Source organism: Helianthus annuus, chromosome 9 (assembly GCF_002127325.2).
Source record: "Helianthus annuus cultivar XRQ/B chromosome 9, HanXRQr2.0-SUNRISE, whole genome shotgun sequence".
Classification (NCBI taxonomy): Eukaryota; Viridiplantae; Streptophyta; class Magnoliopsida; order Asterales; family Asteraceae; genus Helianthus; species Helianthus annuus.
Window position 1 is genome coordinate 98,568,665 of NC_035441.2, and position 19,537 is coordinate 98,588,201.

The window sequence follows — 19,537 nt, forward strand, 5'->3', positions numbered from 1 at the left end:
TTTCTGAAAGCAGCAAGTCTCTCCTTGGTGGCAGGTGACGGTATAATATGTGAAACAGAAATAGCTGCACAAAAGAAATGAAAATATGTTAGTGATCCTGATCAGAAGCAAGCTTATTCGATGACCCTTCTAAGGATCCTCTATCCTACCATGGGTAGCCCACTTCCTTGGCAAATCCTTCCCGTTTGGAAGGGTATCCCTCCTGACAAAGAAGAACCTCCTTTTCCAGTTGGTATCATTCTTCGTGGTTTTCAGAATGGGGTGTTCTTCAAAAGGTTTGTGTTTGAATAAATATCGGTGGGATCCGTGGCTCACTAGATTGTACACCTCTGCCAACTCCGACATTCCCAGATCAATGCCTTCTTGCTCAATGATCCTTTCAAGGGTGATCAAGACCCTCCACATCATTGGGATAGCTTGAATATAGGAGATGCCGGTGAGGGAAAAGAAAGATTGGGTGAATTCAGGGAAAGGGTATGTGTATCCTATTGAAAACGGAGTGACTGGGAAAGCTACCCAAGTTTCAGACACGAAATCGCTCAGAATAGTGGGATCAAAGGTTTTGAAAACGGTACTCGCCGGAAAACAATGGCGGATTCTGTCTATCTGTGGATCGGTGAAGCAGCAACGCTCTTTCATGGAATCTTCAATGATCCCCTGGCTTTTAAGAGGACTATCTTTGGCGTGATCCTTAGCCGGGGAGGATCTTAGCATCATTTTAGTCATGATGGTAGAGAAGAAGATGAACAAGAAAGGAAGACGTAAAGGGAGAAGAGGAAGAGAGATACCTGCTTGATCTTCAGATGAGGATTTAAAGGGAGTCTTTCTCGAATTTAAATGCAATTTGATCTTTATCCCTAACTTCAATTTATAATAATGATCTTGCAGGATAGTCACTTCAGTGACATCAGGATGGTAACGGCTAGTCCGCTTACAATGGCCAGTTATCCGATTGATTTGTTGCAGATAAGAACAGAAAATACAACTCGTTATTTTCACTTTTACTCCTTGTATTTTGGGGGCAATTGTTAGGGGAAGATTTTCCTGTGATCAGTGATCCTCAATTGCTACCGGGTTTAGGGATCCTTAATTCTGTCTGAATTGGTGATCCTCAGAGAGTATTGTAGGATCAGGATCCAGGATCATTATAGTGATCCTTACACTAACGATTGTCTACTTTGAATATGGGATTGTTTTGCAGGAGTACGTGTTTGGACTTAGTCATGGCGATATTCCTGGAGCATATTCTCTTTTATTCCGCGCGTGCTTGACCATGGTGAACGTTATGGAGATCGTGGGGAGAGGGCATGAATTGCGGATAGTTAGTTATTTAGATATTTTACTAAATTTAAAAGGGGATAGCGAGCTAAATTAGAACACTTGGCTATTTTTGGCTAAAACGCACACACTCATACAGCTCTGATCAGTTTACAACAGTTTGCTCGGCTATTACCCACCATTGTCACACACTTCACTCTAGTGATCCTTGTAACTAGCTCGCTATCATCCGAAGTTGTAACAGACATTTTATTTTATTTAAGTTGGTGATCGGTAGTTTCCATCACCCAAGGTTTTTTATGCCAGGGATCATCTCTTGATCAAGGGCTTTTTCCTCGTTTAAATCTCTGTGTCACTTGTTCATTACATTTCAGAGTGATCCTTAATATTGTTCATTGATTCAAGCATCACACCTCACACATAAAGATTTGGTTGCATTATCTTTGCTTGATTTTTGATCAAAACAGTATAGGCCTTGCAATTACCACTCATTCAGCAGTTATAGACGATCAAGATCTACAACAGTATGTCCTACGGGAATTGGAAACTCTTCTTGATACGAACTCAACTTCACGTTCGTTGGTTGAGTACGGTCTACCAATGCCAGATGCTTTTGTAGTTTCGGCGCTTGGGAACAACCTTCTTTTAGAAGAGAAAAGCTATGACAAAGACGCCTTACGCGTTGAACACATGAGTCTCCACGAGGGCCTTCGACCAGGGCAACTAGCTGTATACAATGCAGTTATGTCTTCAATTGAAAATGGAACTCAAAGTTTATTGTTTGTTTACGGCCATGGTGGAACAGGAAAGACATACTTATGGAAAACGATCATTGCACATCTTAGATCAAGAGGTGAAGTTGTACTTGCTGTCGCAGCATCAGGTATCGCATCACTGTTGCTTCCATCTGGTTGGACTGCACACTCCAGATTTAAAATTCCATTGGAACTAACTGAAGAGTCCATTTGTTACATAAAGAAGAAGTCAAACCTATGTAATTTGCTTTTACAAACCACTCTAACAATATGGGACGAGGCTCCAATGAGTGATCACATATGTTTTGAGTCCCTAGATAAGACACTTAAGGATTTAACATCAAACACTTCACAATATTTTGGCGGAAAATCAGTTTTACTAGGAGGCGACTTCAGGCAAACATTACCAGTAAAACCTAAAGGCACAAAGGCTGAGGTTATTGGAGCTTATCTACCCAATTCATACTTATGGAAACATTTTACTGTGTATAGGCTCACTGAAAACATGCGCATAAATTCTCTTTCAACAACCTCAGCCACAGGAGCACAGTTGCAAAATTTTTCAGAATGGCTCCTAAGAATAGGGGACGGGAAGGAAGGTCTCGTCGTGGATTTTGCTGAACCTGACATCAGAAAGATTGAAATACCACCCGAGTTCACACTAAAGGACCCGAATGATGGCCTTCAAAATCTTATTTCTTTAATCTATGATGCTCAACTACTAGCAAACCCATCACCAGCTGCAATATCAGAACGTGCTATTATATGCCCAAAGAACGACACAGTTGACGAGATCAATGACTTGGTTCATGCAATGTCGCCTGGGGAATGCACCTCATATTTCAGCACTGATTCAATGGTTCCACATTCAAAGGATGGAAGCGAGATAGATGCTATGTACCCACCTGAATACTTAAATGTGCTTAATTTCAATGGTATTCCCAGTCATTGTTTACGCCTTAAAAGAAATAGCCATATCATGTTAATGCGTAACATGGATCCAAAAAACGGCTTATGTAATGGTACTCGACTTTTGGTGACACAACTGCTTCCACGAGTGATTGAGGCCCGCATTATAACTGGAACGTCAGTTGGTAAGAAAGTATACATACCGAGAATCAATTTTGTGCACGACACTAAAGATATACCGTTTGTGTTTACATGTCGTCAATTCCCGGTTAAAATCTGTTATGCAATGACTATAAACAAGAGTCAAGGCCAGTCACTCAAAAAAGTTGGGCTCTACTTACCTGAGCCTGTTTTTAGTCACGGCCAACTATACGTCGCCTTATCACGAGCTACCTCACCAAATTCATTGAAAATACTCGCATCAAATAAGGCAGGCGAACAAAAAAACACAACGTTAAATATTGTTTACACAGACTTGCTAAATGACATTAATTCACAACAGGTTATATTCTGAGTTTCTGACTGTTAGTAATAAAAAATTGTTGTTCACATCAAACGTACATACACCATTTTACAACTATGATAGCTACTGTCGCTTTGAAAATTAATATAACTTATTAAATACGTGTTTTTCCCTTTAAACAGGTTTCTGAAAATGGACAACAACGGAATATCGGGATTGCGACCCAATGGCCCAGCACCAGCGCTAGAAGTGCCTGTCATTCGGAAGTGGGTGCCTAAGTATCGTGAAAACGAATTGCATTTTGTCTTCGTTGATGAAGAGGTATACATGCTTTCCGAATTTCTGGAAAAACGCCTAATGATCTGATATATAAACATATCTGATATATAATTTTCTCTTTGTTGCGGAAAACAAATAAGGAAAGTGTAGGATATAGACTTACTGAAATAATCATCTGATATGTAAACAATGTCTACTAATTCATGGATTTAAATCACTGTTAGGTCACCTCTTAATAGAACATTAATCAGTATATTATTTCTCTGATTTATGATGATATTTGCCTATTATTTAATTATGTGTATATACCTCACCAGAATTATATATGTAGATTCTAAAAAAAATATGTTTCCTTACAAAAATTGGCAGGGAATGGGGATCCAGGCTTTTGTGAAAACATGATATTTTCATCTCATACGGCTCCTCAAAGGTCATAAATAAATCTAAGGACACCCAGCTATAATGAACCTTGGGAACGCCACGCCGCCCGCGCTTTCAGTTTCGTCAGCATCACTGTCATCACCTCAATTCCAGACAATGAAAACATACCGAAACAATACTTCGACCTAGCCACACGCAGAAGAGCAGAATTCCAAGCGAAAACAGAAGGGGTTGTAGGTACGCGTTAAACATTTTTTTAACAACATATTAGTAAACGAGTACCAACATTTATGTCACCATTTATATAAACAACCTGATAACAGATTACATCGGGCTACTGGTACGGCGAATTGAGGACAAAAGAACTAACGACAATAGACCCTATCTTGTTTTATCATTCAAAGACTGCAGGTAAGCTACAAACAACCTATCTAATAATTTTTAAATTTTATCACCAAAACACTTATAGCTGAATGCGTTTAACAGCAATCAAGACATTACAGTTGCACTATGGGAAGAAATAGCCACAGTCAAAAGTCAGTTCAACAGGGCTGAAATAGACGCTGCATCAGCACCTGTAATACTAGCAATGACAGCATTAAAAGCAAAGATATATTATGGCCGTGGAATCACAGGAACACTACAGCTATCTTCAACAAGTGCTACACATGTCTACCTAAATCCACAAACAATAGAGACTGAAACTTTAAAAGAAATGTAAGAATAGTTGTAACAATTCAGGAATTAAATTAGTTATTATTAACAACACATAACACCCTATCTCCATGCTAAACAGGTACGAAAAATTGGATATGCACAACTGCGAAATCACTACGACAACAGACCTAGAGGTTCCAATTTCACACCTACTCCAAGGCAATTCTGGGATAATTGTAAGCACTTCGCAAATACCATATCTATATACAAGTTTAGATATAAACACCGTACTTAAAAAATGCAGGGCAAATGTTTCACAATAAAGGGGAAAATAACAGAAATCATGTCAGACAAGAATTGGCACTACAATGCATGTCCTAAATGTCGTCAAACAATGATACAAACAGGTTCTGAATGGTTCTGTGTAGATGATGGGACTTATGACAAGGCAGTTTACATGTGGGTATCTATTAAACTCAGTTCTATAAGGAAGTCACAAGATACTAACACAAAACGAAATGCAGGTACCGAATACCGGTCAAAATCTCAGACAACACAGGAACAATCAATGGCACCGTCTTTAATCAAGTAGCCAATCAACTTCTTCAACAAACATGTGCAGAGATACTAACCAAAGAGAACCAAACCCAGCTGCTCCAATCGATGAAAAATAGGGAAGCACAGTTCCAGGTTCAGGCAGAACAAGATCTCAAAAACCGTTCAATACGCTGCACTGTCAACAGCGCAAACTACGTTCAAACACAAACAACAAACTACACCTCTACCAGCACACCACCTATAACAACCCCAAAACCAGTAACACCGTTGTTAGGGCTGGATTTTTATGACCTATGATCCTTACTTGGTATCCTAACAAGTGATCCTTGTTTCTTTGGCAGATAGTGATCCCCAGAAGAGCTCCAGGATCAGGATCATGGATCATCCTAAGGATCCTCATACTAACAATTCTTCTCTTTGGATTTAATGTTGTTTTGCAGGAATTACGAGTTGGACCAGGTCTTAGCAACGTAAACAAGGAATCTGTCACGCTAATTTCGCACATGCATAATCAAAGATGGACGTTATGGAGAATATGGAAACTCAGCACAATTCAAGGGCAATTAATTAGGCTAAATTTACTTCTATTCCTAAAGGGGTAACGAGCTAGTAGTTAGGTGATTTGCCTAAAATACAACCACACACACTTGTATAAATTGCACTCTTCAGCATTTGGAAGATACAACACATTTCTCACACGCTTCAGCATACGATACTATAGTGATCCTTGTACCTAGCTCGTTACCATCCGAAGTTGTAAAACATTGTTTGTTATATTGAAGTTGTTGAACGGTAGTTGCCGTCACCCGAGGTTTTTTATGCCGGAGATCATTCATTGATCAAGGGCTTTTTCCTCGTATAAATCCTTGTGTCACTTGTGCAATTTTCATTATAGTGATCCTTATCTTTGTTCATCGAACCAAGCATCATTCCCCGTTTACAAAGAGTTTGGTTGCATTATCCTTGTGTGATTTTTGACCAAAACAGTTTGGCGCCCACCGTGGGGCAATTGGTGCTTCATTCATAAGAAAATCATCCCGGAAGTGTTGCATGGCTTCATCATTGAAGAATACTTCCACAACGATGTCTGCAGTCAATTCATCTAATGGCATTCCTCCTTTGCCTCCACCACCAGCTGGATCTCAGAAAAATGCTGAGAAGAGACCAACTCCTATCTTCTCTAAACCTTCATCTTCTGCTCTAACTTCTTCTGCTCCCAGTACTAGTGATATATTTACGTTGATTTTGCAGATGAGGGATCGTATGCAGCAGCAGGATGAAACAAATGACAGGATCCTCAAGAAAATCGGAGATCTCAAAAGGCAAAAGAAAACGGCAGAGGATCATTCCCCACTAATGCCCAAATCTTTGAATTTTGATACTCTGATGATTACTTCTCAGCCATCAGAGGTCCCCAAACATTCAACATATTGATGGATTAAGAGGAGTGCATTTCGGCCCAGCAGCAGTGACTCAGTCATCAGGATCATATTTCCAACCGGCAGGATCCTATACTCAGCATATGGGATCCTTCATGAACTCAGGATCCTCCTTCGTTCCAGGATCATCCCAGGTTCAAGGATCCTCCTTCGTTCCAGGATCATCTCAGGTTCAAGGATCCTCCTTCGTTCCAGGATCATCCCATGTTCAGGGATCCCTTCAGATACCAGGATCCTTGAAGAATTTGCAAACAGGAAGTCCAGATGTCCATCAAGGAGATTTTATTCCGATGCAGACCATTGCTTCCACTGGTCCCTCCATCATCCCAGAATCCCAGCAATATGGATTCACATCCAATGTTCCTAACTTGAACCCGATGGGAGGTAACACTTTTAATAATTCTCTTACCACTAACCATGGATTCATGCAGGATACAGGTATCAATCATGCTATGGCCAGAGAACTACAAAAACTGAAGGATATGATATCAAGTATTCCAGGGGTAGTCAAACCAATCCCGGAGATTGCAGATGGAAGCCATAAGGTATCTCGTTTTGCACCAACAATTTGTGATGCTGAGATACCCAAAAGATTCCATATCCCTACTATGAAGCTGTATGATGGTACAACGGATCCTGAGGAACACATAGCACAATACAGGGAGAGGATGGAGATCAATCCTATTCCAGAAAGGTTAAAGGAAGCATGCCTGTGCAAGGGATTTGGATCCACTCTTACTGGATCAGCTCTTAAATGGCTGCTAAGTCTTCCCCCTTACTCTATTACTTCGTTCGCTAATTTAGTTAACTTATTCAATAATCAATTTTCTTGTAGTAGAAAATTTGAACGATTGACTAGCGATTTATACAGGATAACTCAGGGTCATAATGAATCATTAAGGGATTATATAACCAAATTTAGTAAAGAATCCTTGGATATTCCTAACTTGGATGTGGCCACAGCTGTTGAGGCCTTCAAGATGGGATTGTTTAAGGATTCATTGTTCTATGATGATCTTGTTATGACACCATGCAGGAACCTAGACGAAGTAAGAACTCGGGCACTCAGGTTCATCCGGCTAGAGGATGACAAGAGGATCCAGGAGAGACAAGTAGGATCCTCAAAACAAGAAAAGCAAGGATCCTCTTTCAAAAGCAACAAATTCAAATCCTATAACAGAACTGACAACCAGAATGTGCATGCTGTTGACCAAGAAGAGGATGATGAAGATTATCCTCCGATTTCTGAATACTGTTTTTCCGTTGATAACCATGAATTAATCCTTGCAATGCAGAATCTAGGAGAAAAGGCTAGATGGCCCAGAAAAAATGACAAACCAGCCGCAGCTAAAGATAAATCAAAGTGGTGTGCATACCATGAGGATTTTGGGCATTTGACAGAGGAATGCATCGCATTACGAAAGGAAATTGGATATCTGCTTAGCAAGGGGCATTTGAAAGAATTGTTGGGAAGAAAAAAGCAAAGGACTCAGGATCCTGAAAGGATCCCTGAAAGAGCTCCAGCTCCTCCGGCAGATGCACAAGTGATCAACTTTATTTCTGGAGGATCAGACATCTGTGGTACATCCTTCTCAGCAGCTAAAAGGCATGCAAAGGAAGCTAAAATGGATAACGGAGAAAGACTTATACGAACATCAAGTGTCTCGGAAGGAAAAGTGATAACCTTTGATGAGGATGATCGAGTTGACATCCAGGATCCTCATCATGATAGTTTAGTTATTACTCTCTTTATTTCTAACCACTTTGTCCGCATGATCCTTATTGACGGAGGAAGCTCAGTAAACATTATCCAGCTTGATGTTCTGAAGAAAATGGGTATCCCTGAATCAGATATCACACCAAGATCCTCCGTGCTTGTAGAATTTAGTGGCGAAACTAAGAAAACCCTGGGGGACATCAAACTCCCAATTTATGTGGAAGGATTACATAATTATCAAAAATTTTGTGTTATTGACTGTTTGTCTTGTTGTAATGTTATCCTTGGCAGGCCCTGGATACACGATATGAAGGCAGTCCCATCCACCTACCATCAGTGTGTGAAGCTCCCTAGCCCATGGGGAATAATCAAGATCGATAGTGATCAACAGGAGGCTAAGGATTGTTACACCTCATCAATGAAACCAGCCTCGAAATCAAGGGAGCAATAGCAATTAAAGTATCCTCCAAGGGGTTTCTTGGAGGCAAGAGAGCAGGATGTGGACGAAATCTTCTTGGATCCTGATGATCCTGAATCCAAAATCTACATCGGATCAGGGATCCTTGATAAAATGAAAGAAGACATAGTATCCTTCCTCAAAAGAAGAAAATCTACCTTTGCATGGAAACATGAGGATATGACAGGTATATCTAAGGATATTATCACTCATAAACTTGGCATTGACAGGTCAGTTAAACCAATCCATCAAAAAAGAAGGAAGTTTGCACCAGAAAGAAATGCCATTATCCAGGAAGAGGTAGAAAGATTACTATGTGCAGGTATGATTAGAGAAGTGAAGTATCCAAAATGGTTGGCCAATGTGGTTGTCGTTCAAAAGAAAAATGGAAAGTGGAGGGTATGTGTCGATTTCACCGATTTGAATAAGGCATGTCCCAAGTGTTAGGGCTAGATTTTTATGACCTATGATCCTTACATGTGATCCTAACAAGTGATCCTTGTTTCTTTGGCAGATAGTGATCCTCAGAGGAGCTCCAGGATCAGGATCACGGATCATCCTAAGGATCCTCATACTAACAACTGTTCTCTTTGGATTTAATGTTATCTTGCAGGAATTACGAGTTGGATCTGGTCTTAGCAACGTAAACAAGGAATCTGTCACACTAATCTCGCACACGCATAATCAAAGATGGACGTTATGGAGAATATGGAAACTCAGCACAATTTAAGGGCGATTATTTAGGCTAAATTTACTTCTATTTCTAAAGGGGTAACGAGCTAGTAGTTAGGTGATTTGCCTAAAATAGAACCACACACACTTGTATAAATGGCACTCATGAACATTCGGAAGACACAACACATTTCTCACACGCTTTAGCATACGATACTATAGTGATCCTTGTACCTAGCTCGTTACCATCCGAAGTTGTAACCATTATTTGTTATATTGAAGTTTGGTGATCGGTAGTTTCCATCACCCGAGGTTTTTTATGCCGGAGATCATTCATTGATCAAGGGCTTTTTCCTCGTATAAATCCTTGTGTCACTTGTGCATTTTGAATTTGAGTGATCCTTCACTTTGTTCATCATACCAAGCATCATTCCCCGTTTACATAAAGTTTGGTTGCATTATCTTTAAGTGATTTTTGACCAAAACAGTTTGGCGCCCACCGTGGGGCAATTGGTGCTTCGTTCATAAGAAAGTTTTTCTGTTGGTGATCATTCCGGAAGTGTTGCATGGCTTCATCGTTGAAGAATACTTCCACAGCGATGTCTGCAGTCAATTCATCTAATGGCATTCCACCTTTGCCTCCACCACCAGCTGGATCTCAGAAAAATGCTGAGAAGAGACCAACTCCTATCTTCTCTAAACCTTCATCTTCTGCTCTAACTTCTTCTGCTCCCGGTACTAGTGATATATTTACTTTGATTTTGCAGATGAGGGATCGTATGCAGCAGCAGGATGAAACTAATGACAGGATCCTCAGAGAAATCGGAGATCTCAAAAGACAAAAGAGAACGGCAGAGGATCATTCCCCACTGATGCCCAAATCTTTGAATTTTGATACTCCGATGGTTACTTCACAGCCATCAGAGGCCCCAGACGTTCAACATATGGGTAGATTAAGAGGAGTGCATTTCGGCCCAGCAGTAGTGACTCAGGCATCAGGATCACATTTCCAACCGGCAGGATCCTATACTCAGCATATGGGATCCTTCATGAACTCAGGATCCTCCTTCATTCCAGGATTATCCCAGGTTCAAGGATCCTCCTTCGTTCCAGGATTATCCCAGGTTCAAGGATCCTCCTTAGTTCCAGGATCATCCCATATTCAGGGATCCCTTCAGATACCAGGATCCTTGAAGAATTTGCAAACAGGAAGTCCAGATGTCCATCAAGGAGATTTTATTCCGATGCAGTCCATTGCTTCCACTGGTCCATCCATCATCCCAGAATCCCAGCAATATGGATTCACATCCAATGTTCCTAACTTGAACCCGATGGGACGTAACACTTTTAATAATTCTCTTACCACTAACCATGGATTCATGCAGGATATAGGTATCAATCATGCTGTGGCCAGAGAACTACAAAAACTGAAGGATATGATATCAAGTGTTCCAGGGGTAGTCAAACCTATCCCGGAGATTGCAGATGGAAGCCATAAGGTATCTCGTTTTGCACCACCAATTTGTGATGTTGAGATACCCAAAAGATTCCATATCCCTACTATGAAGCTGTATGATGGTACAACGGATCCTGAGGAACACATAGCACAATACAGGGAGAGGATGGAGATCAATCCTATTCCAGAAAGGTTAAAGGAAGCATGCCTGTGCAAGGGATTTGGATCCACTCTTACTGGATCAGCTCTTAAATGGCTGCTAAGTCTTCCCCCTTACTCTATTACTTCATTTGCTAATTTAGTTAACTTATTCAATAATCAATTTTCTTGTAGCAGAAAATTTGAACGATTGACTAGTGATTTATATAGGATAACTCAGGGTCATAATGAATCATTAAGGGATTATATAACCAAATTTAGTAAAGAATCCTTGGATATTCCTAACTTGGATGTGGCCACAGCTGTTGAGGCCTTCAAGATGGGATTGCTTAAGGATTCATTGTTCTATGATGATCTTGTTATGACACCATGCAGGAACCTAGACGAAGTAAGAACTCGGGCACTCAGGTTCATCTGGCTAGAGGATGACAAGAGGATCCAGGAGTGTTGGTGCATGTTTGTGACAACAGCTTAGATTTGGTCTTTGGATATCTTGTAATTAGTTAAACGATAAACAGTTAGCGGGTTTAGCTTTGTAATAGTTAGTTGTTATGTTTGGGCTAACTAAACCCAAAGAATTGGGTGATGGGGGCTGTTAGGGCTGGATTTTTACTATGAATGATCCTTATACGTGATCCTAACCAGTGATCCTTATTTCTTTGGCAGGCAGTGATCCTCAGCCGGACCACAGGATCAGGATCACGGGACATTGAGGTGATCCTTATACTAACGGTCATTTTCGATTACTACAATATTATTTTGCAGGAATATCTAGCAGGATATGCCCTACATATCATGATCCAGGGACGCGCTTTTACAAATATGGCAAGAGCTGAATTGAAGATGAACGTTGTGCCGGATATGGAAACATGGCTTGATCTAAGGGCAGCAATTTAGGCTAGATTATCTTTATTTCTAAAGGGGTAATGAGCTGATTAGTGGTCTATCTACCAAAAATAAGTTACCTACACATGTATAAATACCATTCTTCCTCATTCGGAAGAACACACACAACATACGACACAACTCTCAACACCTAGACACTCAGTGATCCTTGTATTCAGCTCATTATCATCCGAAGTTGTAACTACATTTTTATTATATTGAAGTTGGTGATCGGTAGTTGCCATCACCCGAGGTTTTTTATGCCGGAGATCATACATTGATCAAGGGCTTTTTCCTCGTATAAATCATTGTGTCTTTGCATATTCATCACAGAAGTGATCCTTTATTTTCATAGCTAACCAAGCATCATACCCCGTTTACATAAAGTTTGGTTACATTATCCTTGTGTGATTTTTGACCAAAACAGTTTGGCGCCAACCGTGGGGCCATTGGTGCTTCATTCATAAAGAAAATCTTTTGTTCGAAATCATTTCGAAGAGTTGCATGGCTTCATCATTGAAGAACACCTCCACGGCGATGTCTGCAGTCACCTCAGCACAAGCCACTCTACCTCCTCCACCGGCAGGATCCCAGAGAAATGCTGAGAAGAGACCAACCCCTTCTTTCTCTAAACCTCCATCTTCTTCTGTTATGAATTCTTCTACTCCCAGTACTAGTGATGTGTTTGCTTTAATTTTGCAGATGAAGGATCGTATGCAGCGGCAGGATGAAACTAATGACAGGATCCTCAGGGAGATTGGAGATCTCAAAAGACAAAAGAAAGCGGCAGAGGATCATTCCCCACTGATGCCAAAATCCTTGAGTTTTGAGACTCCAATGGCCACCTCTCAGCCATCAGGGATCCCAGACGTACAGATCACAGGGGAGACGAGAGGATTACATCTCAAGTCAGCAGCAATGACTCAGACATCGGGCTCGTATTTTCAGCCAGCAGGATCCTATCCTCAGTATGTGGGATCCTTCATGAATCCGGAAGCCTATCCGGGGGCACAGCAGTTTCAAGGATCCTACTTTATTCCAGGATCGTTCCAGGGCCAAGGATCCTCCTTTGTTCCAGGATCATCCCAGGTTCAAGGACCCTCCTTCGTTCCAGGATCATCCCAGGTTCAAGGATCCTCCTTAATTCCAGGATCATCCCAGATACCAGGATCCTTACAGATGCCAGGATCCCTAAAAAATTTGCAAGCAGGGAGTCTAGATGTCCATCAAGGGGACTTCATTCCAATGCAGACCATTGCTTCCACTGGTCCCTCCGTTGTTCCAGAATCCCAGCAATACGGATTCCCTAACTTGAACCCAATGGGAGGTAACACTTTAAATAATTATCCTACCACTAACCATGGATTCATGCAGGATACAGGTACCAATCACGCTATGGCCAGGGAATTACAGAAACTAAAGGACATGATCTCAAGTGTTCCAGGGGTAGTCAAGCCTATCCCAGAGATTGCAGATGGAAGCCACAAGGTATCACGCTTTGCACCACCAATTTGTGATGCAGAGGTGCCCAAAAGGTTCCATATCCCTACCATGAAGCTGTATGATGGCACAACGGATCCAGAGGAGCATATAGCACAATACAGGGAAAGGATGGAAATCAATCCTATCCCAGAAAAGTTAAAGGAAGCATGCCTATGTAAAGGATTTGGATCCACTCTAACTGGATCAGCTCTTAAGTGGCTGCTAAGTCTTCCCCCTTACTCTATTACTTCATTTGCTAATTTAGTTAATTTATTCAATAACCAATTCTCTTGTAGTAGAAAATTTGAAAAATTAACTAGTGATTTGTACAGGATAACTCAAAATAATAATGAATCATTAAGGGATTATATAACTAAATTTAGTAAAGAATCCTTGGATATTCCCAACTTGGATATGGCTACGGCTGTTGAAGCCTTCAAAATGGGACTACTTAAGGATTCATTATTCTATGATGATCTTGTTATGACACCTTGCAGGAATTTAGATGAAGTAAGAACTCGAGCACTCAGGTTTATCCGGCTAGAGGATGACAAGAGGATCCAGGAGAGACAAGTAGGATCCTCAAAACAAGATAATCAAGGATCCTCCTTCAAAAGCAACAAGTTCAAATCCTACCATAGAAACGAGAACAAGAATGTGCATGCTGTCGACCAAGAGGAGGATGATGAAGAATATCCTCCAATCTCAGAATATTGTTTTTCCGTTGATAATCATGAACTAATCCTTGCAATGCAGAATCTAGGTGAAAAGGCTAGGTGGCCCAGGAAGAATGATAAACCATCCGGGACTAAAGACAAGTCCAAATGGTGTGCATACCATGAGGATTTCGGCCATCTGACTGAAGATTGCATAGCCTTAAGAAAGGAAATTGGATACCTGCTAAGCAAGGGGCATCTAAAAGAATTGCTGGGGAGAAAAAAGCAAAGGACCCAGGATCCTGAAAGGATCCCCGAAAAAGCCCCAGCACCTCCGGCAAATGCACAAGTGATCAACTTTATATCCGGAGGATCAGACATCTGTGGTACATCCTTCTCAGCGGCCAAAAGATATGCAAAAGAATCAAAAATGGACAATGGAGAAAGGCCTATTAGAACATCAAGTGTTTCAGAAGGGAAAACGATAACCTTTGACGAGGATGATCGCATAAACATCCAAGATCCTCATCATGATAGTTTAGTTATTACTCTCTTTATTTCTAACCATTTTGTCCGCAGGATCCTTATCGATGGAGGAAGTTCAGTCAACATTATCCAGCTTGATGTACTGAAGAAAATGGGTATCCCAGAATCAGACATCACACCAAGATCCTCCGTGCTTGTAGGATTTAGTGGAGAAACGAAGAAAACTCGGGGGGACATCAAACTCCCAATCTATGTGGAAGGATTACATAATTATCAGAAATTTTGTGTTATTGACTGTTTATCTTGTTGCAACGTTATCCTTGGCAGGCCCTGGATACATGACATGAAAGCGGTTCCATCTACCTACCATCAATGTGTGAAGCTCCCTAGCCCATGGGGGATAATCAAGATCGACAGCGATCAGCAAGAGGCTAAGGATTGCTATACCTCATCCATGAAGCCAACCTCGAAGCCAAGGGAGCAATAGCAATTACAGTATCCTCCGAGGAATGTCTTGGAGGCAAGGGAGCAAGATGTAGATGAAATCCTCTTGGACCCTAGTGATCCTGAATCAAAAATCTATATCGGATCAGGGATCCTTGGCAAGATGAAAGAAGACATGATATCCTTCCTCAAAAGAAGAAAATCTACCTTTGCTTGGAAACATGAAGATATGACAGGTATATCCAAGGATATTATTACTCACAAACTTGGCATTGACAGGTCTATCAAGCCAATCCATCAAAAAAGGAGGAAGTTTGCACCAGAAAGGAATGCCATTATCCAAGAAGAAGTAGAGAGACTACTTCGAGCAGGTATGATCAGAGAGGTAAAGTATCCTAAATGGTTAGCCAATGTGGTTGTTGTCCAAAAGAAAAACGGAAAGTGGAGGGTATGTGTCGATTTCACTGATTTGAATAAGGCATGTCCCAAGGATCCTTTCCCATTACCCCACATTGACTCCATGGTGGATGCAACAGCGGGGCATGAACTGTTAACTTTTATGGATGCATCATCTGGATTCCAACAAATCCAGATGGAACCATCTGACCAAGAGGATACAGCCTTTATGACCCCAACCGGTTTATATTGTTATATTGCCATGCCTTTTGGACTAAGAAATGCAGGTGCAACATATCAAAGGCTGGTAAATATGATGTTCAAGGATCAAATTGGAAAAACTATGGAGGTGTACATAGATGATATGGTGGTCAAGTCAAAGAAAGCAGAGGATCACCTAAGGGACTTGGAAGAAGCATTCGATATCCTTGATAATTATAACATGAAACTTAATCCTTCAAAATGCCATTTTGGTGTTAAGGCAGGAAAGTTCTTAGGATGCATGGTAACCCAGAGGGGCATTGAAGCAAGCCCGGAACAAATCAAAGCATTAATAAATATCAAATCTCCTGCCAATGCCAAGGATGTTCAAAGACTAACAGGCAGGATAGCAGCTTTAAACAGGTTCATATCGAAATCCTCAGAAAAGTGCAAAGAATTCTACGATATCCTAAGGAAGAATAAGAAGTTCGAATGGACTGAGAAGCATGAAAATGCTTTACAAGCCCTAAAAGAGTATATGTCCTCAGCACCAGCATTAGCAAAACCGGAAAAAGGAGATGTGTTATCCTTATATCTGGCGGTATCCTCAACCGCTGTAAGTGCTGTCCTTGTTAAGGATCACGAAGGTACACAATATCCTATCTACTATGTAAGTAAAAGTCTACTTGATGCCGAATCCAGGTACTCACACCTCGAAAAACTTATCCTTGCATTAATCATGGCATCCACTAAGTTAAGGCATTATTTTGAAATCCATACTATTGTTGTTAAAACTAATTTTCCAATTAAGAATGTCCTCAGGAAACCGGATATGTCAGGGAGAATGGCTAAGTGGGCAGTAAAGCTTAGTGCCCACGATATAAGATACGAACCAAGAACAGCCATTAAATCTCAAGCACTAGCTGACTTTGTGGCTGATTTCAGTAGTGATCTACAAAAGGAAGCAGAATTGGAGGTCCAGCAGCTGGATGAGACCAAGGATCCTTGGATACTACACACCGACGGATCCTCAAATATCAAAGGCACAGGGCTAGGGATCCTACTAAAATCGCCACAGGGGGACATAATACCCCACTCCATAGCTTGTGAGTTCCAGGCAACTAACAATGAGGCTGAGTATGAAGCCTTAATTGCTGGCTTACAAATTGCTAAGGATATGGGGGTAAAGTATCTCGAAGTATATGTAGATTCATTATTGATTGCCAATCACTTTAATGGATCCTATGCTGTTAAAGGTGAAAAACTAACCAAATATTTAGAGATAGTCAAAGAATTGGCACTCTCTTTTGTTTCTTTTAGCTTAACACAGGTACCAAGGGAGGATAACACGGAAGCTGATGCATTGGCCAACCTAGGATCATCCTTGAAGATTCCAGAAGATATAAGTATCCCTATCATCCATATCCTGGCTCCTGCTATTGAAAATCAGGTGGCCATGGAAATAGAAGAGGATACTGCAATGATCCCTAGTGAAGAAGCCCAATCTTATTCAGGATCATGGATCTCGCCAATCATGAGATACTTGCAACATGGGGAGATTCCAACGGGAGAAAAACCTAGAGCCTTCAGGATTAAGGTATCTCAATTTGCAATCTTAAATAATGTGCTATATAAACGATCCCTTGCAGGACCATATTTAAGATGTATTGAAGATCCTGAAATTGAAGAAGTGTTGAGAGACTTCCACGAAGGAGATTGTGGAAACCACACTGGGGGCAGGGCATTATTCTCAAGGATCCTTAGAACAGGATACTACTGGCCAACCATGAAAAGGGATGCTATAGAGTATGCTAAGAAATGTGATCCTTGCCAAAGACATAGCAATATCCTTCACCAACCAGCTGAATTACTACACCCCATACCATCCTCTTGGCCATTCATGAGATGGGGAATGGATATAGTTGGCAAGCTTCCTAAAGCACCTGGTGGAAAAGTATTTATGCTTGCCATGACTGACTATTTCTCCAAGTGGATAGAAGCTGAAGCCTTTGCTCAAGTCAGAGAGAAGGAAGTTATATCCTTTATCAAAAGAAACATTATAACCAGATTTGGCATTCCCTCTGAAATTGTATGTGATAATGGTTCTCAATTCATTGGAAGGAGAACCACTAACTTTTGTGACAGTTGGGGAATCAAGATGATAACATCAACACCAGTTCATCCACAAGCCAATGGTCAAGCAGAATCATCCAATAAGATCATCATCAACAATCTGAAGAAAAAGCTAGGATCCAAGAAAGGGAAATGGGCAGAAGAATTGCCTTATGTGCTATGGGCTGATAGGACAACTCCCAAAAACGCCACTGGTCAAACACCTTTCTCTTTAGTATTTGGGGCAGAAGCAGTGATCCCAACAGAAATGGTGATCCCAACTGCTAGAACAAGTACTCGTGATCCTGAAGAAAATGCTACGATCCTAGCTCAGGATTTGGATACTATTGAGGAAAACAGGGATCTAGCTAGGATAAGGATGGCAAGCTACCAACAAAGGATGGCTGGTGCCTACAACAAGAATGTCAGGATAAGGAAGTTCCAAGTCGGAGATATGGTGTTGAAAAAAGCATTTCAAAATACCATCAATCCTGCTGACGGGAAGCTAGCACCAAAATGGGAAGGTCCCTACTTGATTGAAGCTGAAGCAGGAAAGGGGGCATACAGATTGCTAACCATGGAAGGAAACTTGTTACCAAGAGCCTGGAATGCTGTTCACTTAAAGAAATATTTCATGTGAACATGATCCTTCCTGCATGTGATCCTTACATTGAAGTATCCTTGAAAGATCCTGGAGATATCGGTGATCCTTACTCAGGTAATATGCTAATCCTAAAACTATTGCATTTTCTTACTTTTTGCCTAAGGATAAGGATCATGTATCCTTCATCCTCTACTCACAAACCATTTGAGTTATGATAGTTCAGGTATCTTCAGCCTATCATCAAAGATCTTCAAAAGCATCACAGATCCTCGGGTCCAACCCCAGTTATCCTTGGGATTATCCCCAGTTTCCGCCAGCAGCGCACGATGATCCTGATATAGTTCACGTCTTTGGGATCAGTACCCACTTTCGGGGCTGGCGACCTCATCGTACTGGCTATACTTGGGATCCTACGTATAATGGTGGACGCACCATACATCCGTTCCTAAGGTTTCTAACGTTTTCACGTTAGCTAAGGTTTTGACATTTTCATGTCACTAAGTTTGGATAGTTGCCAGAAAGGGCCATACTCCAGTTTACATACGATCCTTTGGGCTTGTCCCCAGTTATCCTTTGGGCTTGTCCCCAGTTATCCTATGGGCTTGTCCCCATTGATCCTCCGGGATCATCCCCAGATATCTTTTTGGGCTTGTCCCCAGTGATCCTCTGGAATCATCCTCAGTTATACTTTGGGCATGTCCCCAGTTACTCATTTATCTTTTACGTTGGCTTAGTCCCAAGTTACATCTCACTTTTCAGGTTTTGGAAGTCTAAACATATAAGGATCTTTAATCCTTATTAATTATCAAAGTCTTATCTATATTGTCTTGATTGAAGGTTAGGATCCTTACGTGGATCCTCAGGTATGATCCTTGACTATTTTTGACTATACTCTTTATCCTAACCAACCCTTATACTTTGACAACCGAACCTATGATCCTTGAACTAAAACGCTTTAAGAATTTTCAATATAAGGATATTTGATCCAGGATCATATCCTAAGATTATTAAACACTTTTTCAACTCTTATTATTTTAACAAATAGAGCAATTGAGAAATAAGAGGATTATTGAAGGATAACAACACAAGAT

General features: G+C 40.9%; 2 protein-coding genes across 2 annotated transcripts; both read left to right on the forward strand.

The window, feature by feature from the left end:
- The first annotated feature begins 430 nt into the window (after positions 1–430).
- On the forward strand, positions 431–3,683 carry LOC118481755 (ATP-dependent DNA helicase pif1-like). The gene is made up of 3 exons (XM_035976988.1): positions 431–684; positions 1,746–3,444; positions 3,588–3,683. The coding sequence occupies exons 1-3, from the start codon at positions 431–433 to the stop codon at positions 3,681–3,683; spliced, it is 2,049 nt and encodes a 682-aa protein (XP_035832881.1).
- A 444-nt stretch (positions 3,684–4,127) lies between these two features.
- Positions 4,128–5,657, forward strand: LOC110874426. Its single transcript, XM_022123093.2, has 6 exons — positions 4,128–4,302; positions 4,389–4,476; positions 4,552–4,782; positions 4,862–4,958; positions 5,027–5,181; positions 5,247–5,657. Exons 3-6 carry the CDS (start codon positions 4,655–4,657, stop codon positions 5,575–5,577), a joined length of 711 nt encoding a protein of 236 aa, XP_021978785.1. The 5' UTR covers positions 4,128–4,302; positions 4,389–4,476; positions 4,552–4,654; the 3' UTR covers positions 5,578–5,657.
- Positions 5,658–19,537: the final 13,880 nt, after the last annotated feature.

Excerpts from the sequence above, each read along its gene's own strand:
- LOC110874426 (XM_022123093.2), top strand. The coding sequence starts at position 4,655 with ATGACAGCATTAAAAGCAAAGATATATTATGGCCGTGGAATCACAGGA. Across the intron at positions 4,783-4,861 it reads ACTGAAACTTTAAAAGAAAT|GTACGAAAAATTGGATATGC; the intron begins GTAAGAATAGTT and ends CATGCTAAACAG. Across the intron at positions 4,959-5,026 it reads AAGGCAATTCTGGGATAATT|GGCAAATGTTTCACAATAAA; the intron begins GTAAGCACTTCG and ends TAAAAAATGCAG.
- LOC118481755 (XM_035976988.1), top strand. The coding sequence starts at position 431 with ATGCCGGTGAGGGAAAAGAAAGATTGGGTGAATTCAGGGAAAGGGTAT. Across the intron at positions 685-1,745 it reads TTAAGAGGACTATCTTTGGC|TATAGGCCTTGCAATTACCA; the intron begins GTGATCCTTAGC and ends TGATCAAAACAG. Across the intron at positions 3,445-3,587 it reads ATGACATTAATTCACAACAG|GTTTCTGAAAATGGACAACA; the intron begins GTTATATTCTGA and ends CCCTTTAAACAG.